Source organism: Saccopteryx bilineata, chromosome 4, assembly GCF_036850765.1.
Source record: "Saccopteryx bilineata isolate mSacBil1 chromosome 4, mSacBil1_pri_phased_curated, whole genome shotgun sequence".
Taxonomy (NCBI): Eukaryota; Metazoa; Chordata; class Mammalia; order Chiroptera; family Emballonuridae; genus Saccopteryx; species Saccopteryx bilineata.
The window spans coordinates 149065829-149078448 of record NC_089493.1 but is presented as its reverse complement, the minus strand read 5'-3'; the positions used below and the strand labels follow the sequence as shown (position 1 = coordinate 149078448).

Sequence of the window (12620 nt, the reverse complement as noted above, 5' to 3'; positions counted from 1 at the left end):
ACTGATGAGGCCACACACCCTCTTCCATTGGGTCTGAGACTCAGGATGCTCTCCCACCTGAGCTGCCCGCTGGAGGACGTGCTCAGAGAAGGGTCCAGCAGCAGCCACGGGTAGGAGTTCAAATATGTTGATGTAACATCTCCCCCAGATCCAGACTTGCCTGGGGTATAGCATCGTTAGGGCTGGATAAGCTTGCCGAATTTTATTACTTTTCTGAAAAGATGTGAATGTACCACTGAAAGACAGCCTTGGACTGGTTATGCGCTAATCCACACATGCAGGGCCACTTGCCGCCTGAGATGTTATATCCCTGTTATTTTTAAACATGTATTGAGAATAACCTTCTAACTGGCATCATTCTCTCGGTGTTTAGTTTCTTTTAGAGAACTGTTTTTTCTACCATAGAATATTATTGAGGACAGTATTCACCATGTTACAAAGTGTACTCTTTCTAAAGATCCTCTTGTGAAATTCCTGTCAGTCCTTAGTCTCTAAAAAAACTGTGTTTCTCCTAAACAAATAGTTTAAATTTTTTTTCTGAACACTGGACGAAGTAACATGCAATTTTCCTTTTGGCTACAGATGTAACTGAAGATCACTCATAGCAACATCCAGGATTTGCAACGAGTGGGCTGAGTCTCTCTCACTCACTGCGATCATTTCCTTTTTCAGTCCCTGGCCTTCTACCCCCTTCTAATTAATGTTGTTTTGGCTTTTGTATATTCAAACAATCCACCTTCAATCCTCTCTGGAATGAGGACAGAAGATAAATAACACATACCTCGACATAAATTCTAGTCCATTTAGAATATATAGTTTGCTAAAATAGAACCATTTAATTATAACCTTTACCTTTCTAATGAGCTTATAACTAAATATTTGGGAAGATGGCAGTACAGCCCTTCTTCTGGTGGACAGAGCTAGTCTGGGATCCATCTTCAAGAAGAATCCTAATTCACACTAGGCAAATGTGACACACTCTTACTTCAGATTTACCAAAAAGTGCTTCTTCCAGAATTATTAGGTCTGCTAATCAGTGACCTGCTATGTTTTGCCAAAATAACTTATAAAGACATTGCCTCCAGTTCATTGATTTTTATTAAAAAAAAATACAAAATAAAATCCTCTACCTTTGACTAAAATATTATTTTTCTCTACTCTCTCCTTCCTCAAGCAGGCAGAGGCAACATGATTATTTAGGAAAAGTCAGTGGGTGAGTACATTTCATTGATGAATATTAGTTTTTCTCCTCTCTCCTTGCAGCCCTGGTTTCTGCTCTGGGAGTTTCTGTTTTATGATCCCGAGATCACTTCCTCACTTTTGTACATTATGTACAGTGATCTTTCACTTCCACTTTGTCTCAAGATGAGAATGGAGGAATTAAAAGAAAAAGTAGGTGTATCCCATATGACGTTGGACGACAGTCTAAGCAACCACAGCTCATTGGTGATTAAGAAATGAATAGATTGTACATAGAAAATAGTTTCTTTTCAGTTTAGTAGACTGATAAATTGGGCCAGTTAACAAATCAAGTCAAAGTTTTGACCCTGAAATGGGAATAAATTCCTTTATTCCCAAGAATTTTGGGAGTGGCAGTTTTGTAAAAGCAACCATTCCTCTGATGTTAGATGTAATAATTAAGGCATTTGAATCAACTATGAAATAAAGATCAGATGTATTATATACAGCCTCAGTCTATTTATTAGCTACTAAAGGATAGTGTGCTGGCTAATGACATTAACAATACTACAGTGTTCCCTAGGCTCCAGCCGGGTAACTCAGTCGGTTAGAGCATTGTCTGGAAACAACACCAAGGTTGCAGGTTAGATTCCCAGTCAGGACATATATGGGAAGCAACCAATTAGTGCACAACTATATGGAACAACAAATGAATGCTTCTCTCTCTCTCTCTCTCTCTCTCTCTCTCTCTCTCTCCTCCGTCTCTCTAATCTCAATCAATTTTAAAAAAGTTTAACAAGACTACAGTGTCCCCACACTGACACTCATTAACAAATGCATCAACCAAGGCCCCGAAATCAGGTCTTCCCTCGCCCCTTCTTTCCCACTCAGTCACAAAGCCTTCCACAGACGTCCTCACACAGAAGGGGGCTGTCTGCGGTCCATGCTGCACAGTCCTGGCAGAAGGGGAAATTCTTTGCCACAGTCAGTAACTTCTGTGTTCTCTGCTTCCCCCTGAGCTTCCCTCCATCTACATCCTCACGGTCCTTCTGGCTGAGCCAGCATGATCAGGAGCTGTCACAGGACATGGCTGAGCACACAGGGCAGAAACGAAACCTCCAGGGCCTTAGCGGGCAGAGCAAGCACTCACTGTGCCCTCCTAGCAAGAGAACCACCTGCTTGTGTAGCCTTCATGCCTGTGCCCCCATCTTCCTACCCACCTCAGTCCTAGAGTGAGGCTTGTCTCCCAGCCCAGCCTCCCTCCCACCTGTGTCTTCACTGCCTGAGGAGACAGCTTGAGCAGGTGGTCTAAATGGGAAGGCAGCCTCCTCAGTGCTGAGAAGTATGTGATTAATAATCCAACTTCTCACATTATTACCACTTACATAGTACTTAAGTCTAACCACAACCATATGAAATGGGTATAGTTATTATTATTCCACAAATGAGGAAACTGATGTCCAGAGAGGTTAAGCAACTTCTCCTGTGACAAGCAGCTTGTCAATAATAAAGCCAAGATTTGAATCCATGCAGTGAGGTGTGAATCTGTGCTTTTAAACAATGCTCCACACTACCTTTAAGCAAAACATATTAAATCTGCACCTAGCATCTAAGTCTGCATGCCAGTCAGAATTTAGACATGGCTTCGGAAAGTATGGGGCACATAACTAAATCTGGGGATGACATTTCTTTCTCATAGAAGTGACTCTTGTATATAAAAATCAGAACTAACTGAGTAACTTAGAACCAGCAGAAATTCTATTGGTGAGTGGCCCTCAAGAGAAATAGGACAGTTCCTCCTCCAACGTCTCTGTGCTACTGTAATTCGTGAGTCACTGCTGCCTCTCAACGCAGAGCCACTGAGCACCTGTAGCTTAGTGTTATAATAACTTGCCCCAGGTTAATTTTTCAATTCAGAAAGTTTCTATTAAAGGTTTGACCACACAGCGTCTCAGACAGCAGTGTGTGTATGTGTGTATGTAGGGGCCAGGGGAGGCCTGGAGCCCCTGCTGTACCGAAGGATAGAAAATAATTAAAAATCAGGATGTAATCTAATTCAATATCAAAAGGCATCCTCATCTGCACCTTTGTGAAAATTGTATGAGTTGGCAAGTTAATGAGACTATAGCCTTGGGTGAAGTCTGCCCTTAACCTATATAATTAGCAAAAAATAAGAGAGGCCTCAGTGGGTCCTATGGAAGAGCAAGACAAAATGATTTCCTGACCTAAGTAGAGTCATCAAGAATGCAAGAGCACTAATGCACTGGAGCCACTTTCAGGGACAAGTGATGCTGACTGTGGCAGAACAACTCAGTCTCCTGTGTCTGTGGCTCTCCCCAGAGTCCAGCAACCCCCAGGTAGGGAAGGGGGAGGACTGACATTTGTTGAGCCCTTGTTATGTGCCATCCTCTGTGCCAGGCATTTTACAAATAGTGTCTCATTTTAAAATGCCAGAATAGTCCATGGGTTTCTGTCCTTGAATAAGGTGATGCACACACAGTCCAGTCTTGACATACAGAGTGACACAGGCATGACCACCATTAACACTGCAGTCACCCTGCCACATATAAATGACACAGAAAAGATCATCTAAAAACAAAAAGAAAAATCACTATTAACAGTTTGGCCTGTAAACATATAATCTTTGTAAAAAATGTTATATTTTCAAAATGAGATAATACTATATGTTGTTTCATATCTGCTTTTTAACTCAAACACTTTTGCATGCTTACTAAATATTCTTCTACAGCATCATTCTGAAGTTAACAAAGCATGCAATTGTAGGTATTGATAAACCTTCTTATCGATCCCCAGCTGTAGGGGATTTAAGTTGCTTTCAAGTTTCTGCAGTTTTAAGTAGTGTTCTAATTAACATTTTTGTAGATAAATCACTGAAAAATAAACCAATCTTTTTAAAAGGTAAATTTCCAGCATGAAAATTGCTGGCCATAAGGCTATTGACATGTTTAAAGCCAAGTTTATTGAGTCATAATTAACATAGAGCAGAATAGGACCTTTTTAGGTCTAGGGTCTTTGAAATTTGACAGATCCATCAATTATATACACTCATTGGTATTTGAAAGCTTTTGAAGCATGTCATAAAATTATCTGATAGTAAAATTATACCTATTTCAATCTACTATCAGCATATGAAAGGTGAACATTGGGCATTACCCTTAAAATGTTTTTAAATCAAAAAGTTTTCCAGTTTAGTAAGTGAATGTTTCCATCTCTAAGTTACATTTATTTGATTGTTAGTGAGGTTGCATATTTTTTTCATATATTTATTTGTTTCATGTTTTGTAGTATGAATTCTCATTTATTGTATATCCAGGTCTGTATTCTAGCCAACTACTTCTTTCTTTCTTACTGATTTGTAAGAGCTATGGAGGGGCTGGGGTAAAGAACTGATCTGTATGTTGCAAGTATATTTTTTCTTGTTCTTTGACTTTTTTTAGTATTTTTTATGGCTTTTCTTTCCTCAGAAGTTTGAAGTTCTTGTAATCTCTCCAACTATTCCTTATAGATTTAGATTCTACTATGGAAGTCATCTTCATAAAGTCCTTTCCTATTTCATGATTATTTAAATATTTGTCCTTTTTATATCTAAATCTTTAATTCATCTGGAGTTTATTTTGGTGCATCACATGGGATAAAGTTTATATTTACCCCAAATGATGAGCCAGTTTAACCAGCCTCATTTATCAAATAATAGATCTTTTTCCTACTAATCTGAGAAGTTACCTTTACTATATCTGATATTTAATATATAGCTAGATATGTCTCCAAACTTTCCATTCTGTTCCAAAACTTCCTTTTTTGGAAAAGAAAAGGTACTATTTCACACAATTCCAAATATTATAGTTTTATACTATGTTTTAATATCTAGTATAGCAAGCACTGTTTTTCATTACTATACTGTTTCAAAGTGTTCTCTCAGGCCCTAATTGTTCCAGATGAAATTAAAACCATATCTGAGTTTAAATATTCAACAGACACTTTTATTGAAATTTCACTATGTGTATATATTAATCTGAGAAGAACTTCTATCTTTGTAATGAGCAGTCGGTTGTCCTGAAGAACATGCTCTCTGCCACACGTGTTCAAGTCTTCTTTTCTGGGCCTCAGTCCATTGTTACAGTGCCTTTTCTGTGTAAGTCTTTATCCCAGGAGTCCTGATTTATTTGTTACCATTACTCACAGCATCTGTCTTCTCACTATACTTTCTAATTGCTGGCTCCTATTTATAGCATACTATATATTAATTTTATAAAAAGCTTTATTTATTTATTTATTTATTTAAATTTATTGATTGATTTTAGAGAGAGAGGAAGGGAGAGAGACAGACAGAAACATCAATCTGCTCCTGTGTGTGCCCTGACTGGGGATCTAACCTATAAACTTTGCACATCAGGTCAGTGCTCTCACCAACAGAACTCTATGACCAGGGCTAAAAAGCGAGTTTAATAGAAACAAGTTGCAATAGTATTTTATTTTTTCTCTCTCTTTGGTATTCCAACAAGACAATTAAGTTATTTGTAAATATGAACATTTTACCTTCACTTCTCTGAGTTTATTCTTTACATTTTTTTCCTATAATCATTATTCAGAATGATTATGACTGATAATTTGAGATAATTCTTTACATTTAGTTACATATTGTTACGTTACTTTTATAAAATCAAAAGTGGCCTGACCAGGCGGTGGCGCAGTGGGTAGAGCATCGGCCTGAGACATTGATGACCCAGGTTCAAAACCTTGAGGTTGCAGGTGTGACTGGGGGCTCATCCAGCTTGATCTTGGGCTCCCCAGATTGAGTGCAGGGTTGCCGGTTTAAGCATGGGATCATAGACATGATCCCATGGTTGCTGGCTTGAGCCCAAGGTTGCTATCTTAAGCAAGTGGTCACAGGCTCAGCTGGAGACCCCCTGTGGGGCAGCTGTGTTAGGCTTGTTCGCTGGTTTACCGGCTGCAAGCCCTTTGCCTGATTAGTGTGTGAGCACATGGCAGCACCACATGTGTATGGCCCAGATAAGGCTATGGGCACTGCTTGGGCTCAGGGAGATTGTCGATGCTCAGATTGCTTGCCTGCCACTATGAGGAGCCACTTTGCTGTTTCTTTGCCTGAGAGGCAGTTTCCCCTGCCTGTGTGCATGTCTGCCATTGTGAGACTTTATTAAATGGAATGGCCCAACCCTTTCCAGCTCCACAGTTATTCTACCATCTGCCTAAATCCAATGAGAACCTGCATGTACATGGCCATGGTGGCGGCCCCTGACCTTATATCTGGCATAGTGGGAAGTGTTACATCCCAGGAGACAGACCACAGCAAACCCAAAGTGAATTTTATAAATTTTATTGCAAACCTGCACAGGGACTGCAGGCAACCCATGCAAGGGAACACTGCAGCCCCGAGCTTCTAAAATGGCTCCTTTTTATAGGGTGGCTATCTAGGCTGAGCAAGCAAGCAACGCTTACAAGGGCGGGAGGGGTGCGATTAGCTGACCTCATTCTTGGCTAAGTCTCTAGGGTAGGGGCTTCCTTGATCTGGGTACATAGAGTTCAGTGGAAAATATTGCTACATTTCTAACGGTTGTTTATCTTTTTTCCTCCAGCCATGTACTGGATGTACTCAGTTTTCATGGCTGGTGGCCTGCACCGCTTGTCCTAAGATGTCACATTCCCCCCGTTTTCTTCTTACTAGTTCAAATTATTGAACTTTGGTATTGCTCATCTGAACTGGGTATAATCTGGTAGGGGTGAGCTAAGACTATAAGTCTTACAGTATCTATTCTTTCTCGAACAAATGCTGTGGTACAACAGCAACAAACTGGAACTGGACCCTAAACTGATGCAATCAATTTGAGTTTTATACACTAGCTAGTGATCAGCCTACTACGCCTCTCATAATGGCCAGCAACAAACTAAACTGATGCAATCAATTTGAGTTTTATACACTAGCTAGTGATCAGCCTACTACGCCTCTCATAATGGCCAGCGATGAGCTCAGGGGGAGAGGGGTATTTATAGGTGAAACCTACAAGGTTACAATGTTTTCAGCACGTTTGTACAATATCTTTGCAAAAGCACACAAGCACACACTGTTCTAAGATAATAAACTACATTCCTGCAATATCTGCAGGACTGATACACAAGGAACGCATCCTGCCTTTGCTAGCAAGATTAGATTTGCTGAGGCTCATGAGAATTTTCTACTTTAGCTGTAGCTATAAGCTAATTGGGTCAGAAGTCCTCCCTAGTGTGTGCTGGCACGCTGATAGTGTGCCCTTAGTACTACAAGCTTTACAGCTTGAATTCTCTTTTGTACATACTGCGTGAGGCAGTTGATAATACACGAACCAATGGTGACCCCCCTACTATAAGCAAAACAAGGGGTCCGGTAAGAGCAATAAGTAATGTAGTGAGCCAAGGGGATGAAGAGAATAAATTCTTATACTAATTTCTTTCTGCCTTGTAATTTTCTTCTCTGAACTAACTTCTACAACTTGCACAAACCTTCTGCAACTTACATAAACCTTAAATTTTTATGAATTTTCTTATCTATTCAGAAATAACTGGCTTTATAAAAACTTACCTTCTTCCTTTTTTGTTCTAAAGTATTTCTATATCTTATACCTTTTATTACCGAAACTACAATTTCCTTTCAGTTAGAACTCTTAATTTTAAAAAGCGGGGAAAGCAGGTAGCCCCGGCATCTGCTAGGAAAATGGCTGGCATTCAGGTTACAGGATCCCCAAGACCCATTGTCCCAGTCTGAATATGGAGAAGGGTGAGGGACCCATCCAACAGGGACAGGCGGGGGCCAGAGGCCCCATGTGGAATTGGCAATCCACTGGTCCCCTTCTAATGTGTAGCTGGCGTTGGCATTAGAAGGTAGTAAGTGCTTTTTTTTACAGAAGCAGCAACTAAGAGAGCTGTAAGGTGACAGAGGTATGGGGCAGCTGTGTTAGGCTTGCTTGCCCGTGTACTGGCTATAAGCACTTTGCTTGATTAGTGCATGAACACGTGGCAGAGGCACGTGTGCATAGCATATGTAAGGCTATGGGTGCTTACACTCAAGAGAGATGAGGGATGGCGGGTGCGTGGATTGCTTGCCCACAACTATGAGGGGCCATTTTGCTGTTTGTGTGCCTGAGAGGCGATTTCCCCTGCCTGTGTGCTTATCCACTGTAGTGAGACTTTATTAAAGGTCTCACCCCCTCACCTCCAATCAAGGCATATATGAAAAAACAAACAATGAATGACTTAAGTGCCACAGCTATGAGTTGATGCTTCTCATTTCTCTCCCTTCCTGTCTGTCTGTCTGTCTGTCTCTCTCTCTCTCTCTCTCTCTCTCTCGCAAAAATAAAAAATAAAAAGATTTTAATACAGTAGTAATTTACAGTGAACTACTCTTGCAATTTTTGAATAAACCCTATTTGGCTTCAGTGTGTTATTCTTTTAACACTTTATTTAGTATTTTACCTGCAATATTTATGCTTATATTGTTAAATTGGGTTTTCTTTGCCCTAGCCAAATAGCTCAGTTGGTTAGAGCATTTTCTGGACACACAAAAGTTGCCAGTTTGATCCCTGGTCAGGGCACATACAGGAACAGATCAGTGTTTCCATCTCTCCCTCCCCCTCTCTTTCTCAAATAAATAAATTAGAAAAAAAATTGTTTTTAACTGAATTTTCTTTAACACTCTACCTTTGCTAAGTTATGATACTACGGGTGTTATAAAATTGGGAACCTTACATCTTTTTCTATGCTTTGGAACAACTTAATTGTTATAAGCATGTCTGTTGCTCAGTAAGTGGATTTAACTCATCTGTATCATCTAATACACCTATATCATCACCGGCCATAGCATTTTTTAAAGCCCTCTCAGTCAGTATTAAAATTTGTGTTAAAATTCCAAAGTTCATTCAACAGTTTTAAGAGTCATACAATGAAAAGCTACCAAATTTTTCCATGTATAAGACGTACCTTAATTTTGGGGCCCGAAATTTGAAAAAACATGTATTACATAAAGTTATTGAACTCAAGTTTTATTCATCATAAAATTCATACAACTCCTCATCACTGTCAAAACTCCCATCCATTAGCTTGTCTTCATCTGTGTCTGATGACAAATCACTGTCTTCAATAATGAGCACAAAACAGGCATGAAAAAGCAGGAGATGCAAGTAAAAGAATCTACAACCACTGTATAAGACGCACCCAGTTTTTAGACCCCATATCTTTCGAAAAAATGTGTGGCTTATACATGGGGAAATATGGTAATTCATCTGTTTTCTTAAAATAGGACAAATTGTTTAAAAAAAAAATGAACACTAAATCTCAAACACTATGTTTCCATCATTTCTTTAGATTCCACTAGCTCTTGACAAAGATTATTTATGCTTACATGAAGTTTATTGATTCCAGTATTGTGTTCAAAAACTGACTCATTACTCTTTAGAGCAGCAGTTCTCAACCTGTGGGTCATGACCCCGGCGGGGGTCGAACGACCAAAACACAGGGGACGACTCACAGGTTGAGAACCGCTGCTTTAGAGACTACATTATCTCACCCTCAATTTTCTAGGAAAGAATAAAAATAAAATGTACAGTAAGAACTAAGATTAGGGGGGTAAGAGAGGGAGGGGGTGATGGGAGGAGAGGGGCACAAAGAAAACCAGATAGAAGGTGACAGAAGACAATTTGACTTTGGGTGAGGGGTATGCAACATAATCAAATGTCAAAATAACCTAGAGATGTTTACTCTGAACCTATGTACCCTGACTTATCTATGTCACTCCATTAAAATTAATAATAATAATAAAAAGAAGTTCTGGAGCAGAAAAGGCAAAAACTAAAAAAATAAACAAACAAAAAAAAAACACAACTAAGCTGAGCCTTCAGTGCATTGAGCCGTTCTTGAGCACACTGGACACCTGTAACTCCATGGACGTGTTTGAGAGATTGCAGAAACAGTTTCCATTCTCATCAAGCTTTTCACCTGAGGCAGGGGGCCTAACTGTTTGTGAGAGTTTCCTTTTATAGGAATGAAATGCCCTGTAAACTCCAGTAGAGCCCAGTAGTCTCCAGCCTATTTAGTTACCATTAACAACAGTAACAGTGCTCTTTTCTTTACCCAGGACGTCTGCGCTAAGGCTTATCTAGCCCTGCGTCATCACACAAACCTCCTGATCATCCTGTTCTCCATGATGCTGATGACGGGAATGCCCCAGTTAACAAGCAAAGAAGATATTGAATATATTCGGGATGCCCTCACAGTGGGGAAAAATGAGGAGGATGCGAAAAAGTATTTTCTTGATCAGATTGAAGTCTGCAGAGACAAGGGATGGACGGTGCAGTTTAACTGGTTCTTACATCTTGTTCTTGGCATCAAACAAGGGGAGAAGCACTCAGCCTAACACTTGGGGTAGAATTAAAAACAGGTTTGTGTTCCAAAGCTTGAAATCAGCATGTCAATCATTGACTTTGGATTTAAGTTGTAATAGGACATTGTGAAAGCTGGCACTGCAGAAATATAGCTCTTCATTGGAGAAAAATATTGGCATGTGATCGTGTGAGTAATGTCCAGTTCCAGGCCTGTGTGCAGATCTGTTTCTTTCTCATTTGTCTTTGTGATTGTGGAGAATATTCTAAGGTTAAACAGACGAATCACTTCTTTGTTGTGCCTGATGTTTTGACTATCTTATTATTGAATGCTTCTGGAAATTCTTTAGAATAATTGGTGACATCTACTTTCATCTATGTTTACTCTCCATTTTGGTTATCCTCATGTTTCTCAAGCTCTTTACCAAAAAAAATGTAATAACTGTAATCTTTGTCTCATACCTTAAATGATATATTCAAACACACACACCTCTCCTGTGCCTGCAGATGTCAGTGATGTGCTGAAAGCAAGGAAAGGGAGTTATTCTTTTCAGTGTCTTTTGTACTTAGGTCCTTTTACACTGAGATGCACGACCACAAAATGGAAAATCTGAACCTTTATTCCTTGGCCCTCTTCTGCTAGTCTGGTTCCAAGATAAGGAATAGGAAAAATAGAGGTGAGACCATTTGTAACCGCTCTGTCCACAGAGTGAATTACAGCCTTTTCCAGCATAGGACAGGAAGTAAAGGCACTCACTATTTTTGCCTTTATATTTTTCTCCCTCCCTTCCTCCATGCCCCCCTCCCAACTCTCTGCCCAGAGTTCTGAAATCTTCAAGAGCCCCTTTACCCTAGATTCAAAAAATCAATTGAAAAAATATCTCCTCGGCCCTTGCCGGTTGGCTCAGTGGTAGAGCGTCGGCCTGGCATGCGGGAGTCCCAGGTTCAATTCCTGGCCAGGGCACACAGGAGAAGAGCCCATCTGCTTCTCTACCCCTCCCCCTCTCCTTCCTCTCTGTCTCTCTCTTCCCCTCCCGGAGCCAAGGCTCCATTGGAGCAAAGTTTGCCTGGGCGCTGAAGATGGCTCTATGGCCTCTGCCTCAGGCGCTAGAATGGTTCTGATTGCGGCAGAGCAACGCCCCAGATGGGCAGAGCATCGCCCCCTGGTGGGCGAGCCGGGTGGATCCCGATTGGGCGCATGTGGGAGTCTGTCTGACTGCCTCCCTGTTTCCAACTTTAGAAAAAGAAAAAAAAAAAATCTCCTCTAAGGTTACTACAATTATAGGCATTTATTTGTAAAGATACTTGGAGTTTTTAATGTATAATATTAAGGGAGACATTCTAGAAATTATGGATTAGTTTCCAAGTGTGTTAATTTTTAATTTTTATCTGAGCAGCTTTTTTTTTTAATAATTTTATTTTATTAATGGGGTGACATCAATAAATCAGGATACATATATTCAAAGATAACAAATCCAGGTTATCTTGTCGTTCAATTATGTTGCATACCCATCACCCAAAGTCAGATTGTCCTCTGTCACCTTCTATCTAGTTTTCTTTGTGCCCCCCATCCCCCTTTCTCTTTCCCTTTCCCCCCTCCCCCCCCCGTAACCACCACACTCTTATCAATGTCTCTTAGTTTCACCTTTATGTCCCACCTATGTATGGAATAATGCAGTTCTTGTTTTTTTCCGATTTACTTATTTCGCTTCGTATAATGTTATCAAGATCCCGCCATTTTGCTCTAAATGATCCGATGTCATCATTTCTTATGGCTGAGTAGTATTCCATAGTATATATGTGCCACATCTTCTTTATCCAGTCATGTATTGACGGGCTTTTCGGTTGTTTCCATGTCCTGGCCACTGTGAACAATGCTGCAATAAACATGGGGCTGCATGTGTCTTTACGTATCAATGTTTCTGAGTTTTGGGGGTACATACCCAGTAGAGGGATTGCTGGGTCATAAGGTAGTTCTATTTTCAGTTTTTTGAGGAACCACCATACTTTCTTCCATAATGGTTGTACTACTTTACATTCCCACCAACAGTGAAT

At 40.2% G+C, this 12620-nt stretch overlaps 1 protein-coding gene across 4 annotated transcripts in view; it reads left to right on the top strand.

Annotated features, from left to right (window-relative positions):
* The window catches only part of PIK3CG (phosphatidylinositol-4,5-bisphosphate 3-kinase catalytic subunit gamma), a 40447-nt gene extending 28309 nt beyond the window's left edge, over positions 1–12138 (top strand). For all 4 annotated transcript variants that reach the window (XM_066272223.1, XM_066272224.1, XM_066272221.1 and 1 more), the window contains one exon: positions 10322–12138. In XM_066272223.1, coding sequence (XP_066128320.1) covers positions 10322–10600 — 279 coding nt within the window. In that variant the 3' untranslated portion in view covers positions 10601–12138. The remainder of the gene's footprint in view (positions 1–10321) is intronic.
* Positions 12139–12620: the final 482 nt, after the last annotated feature.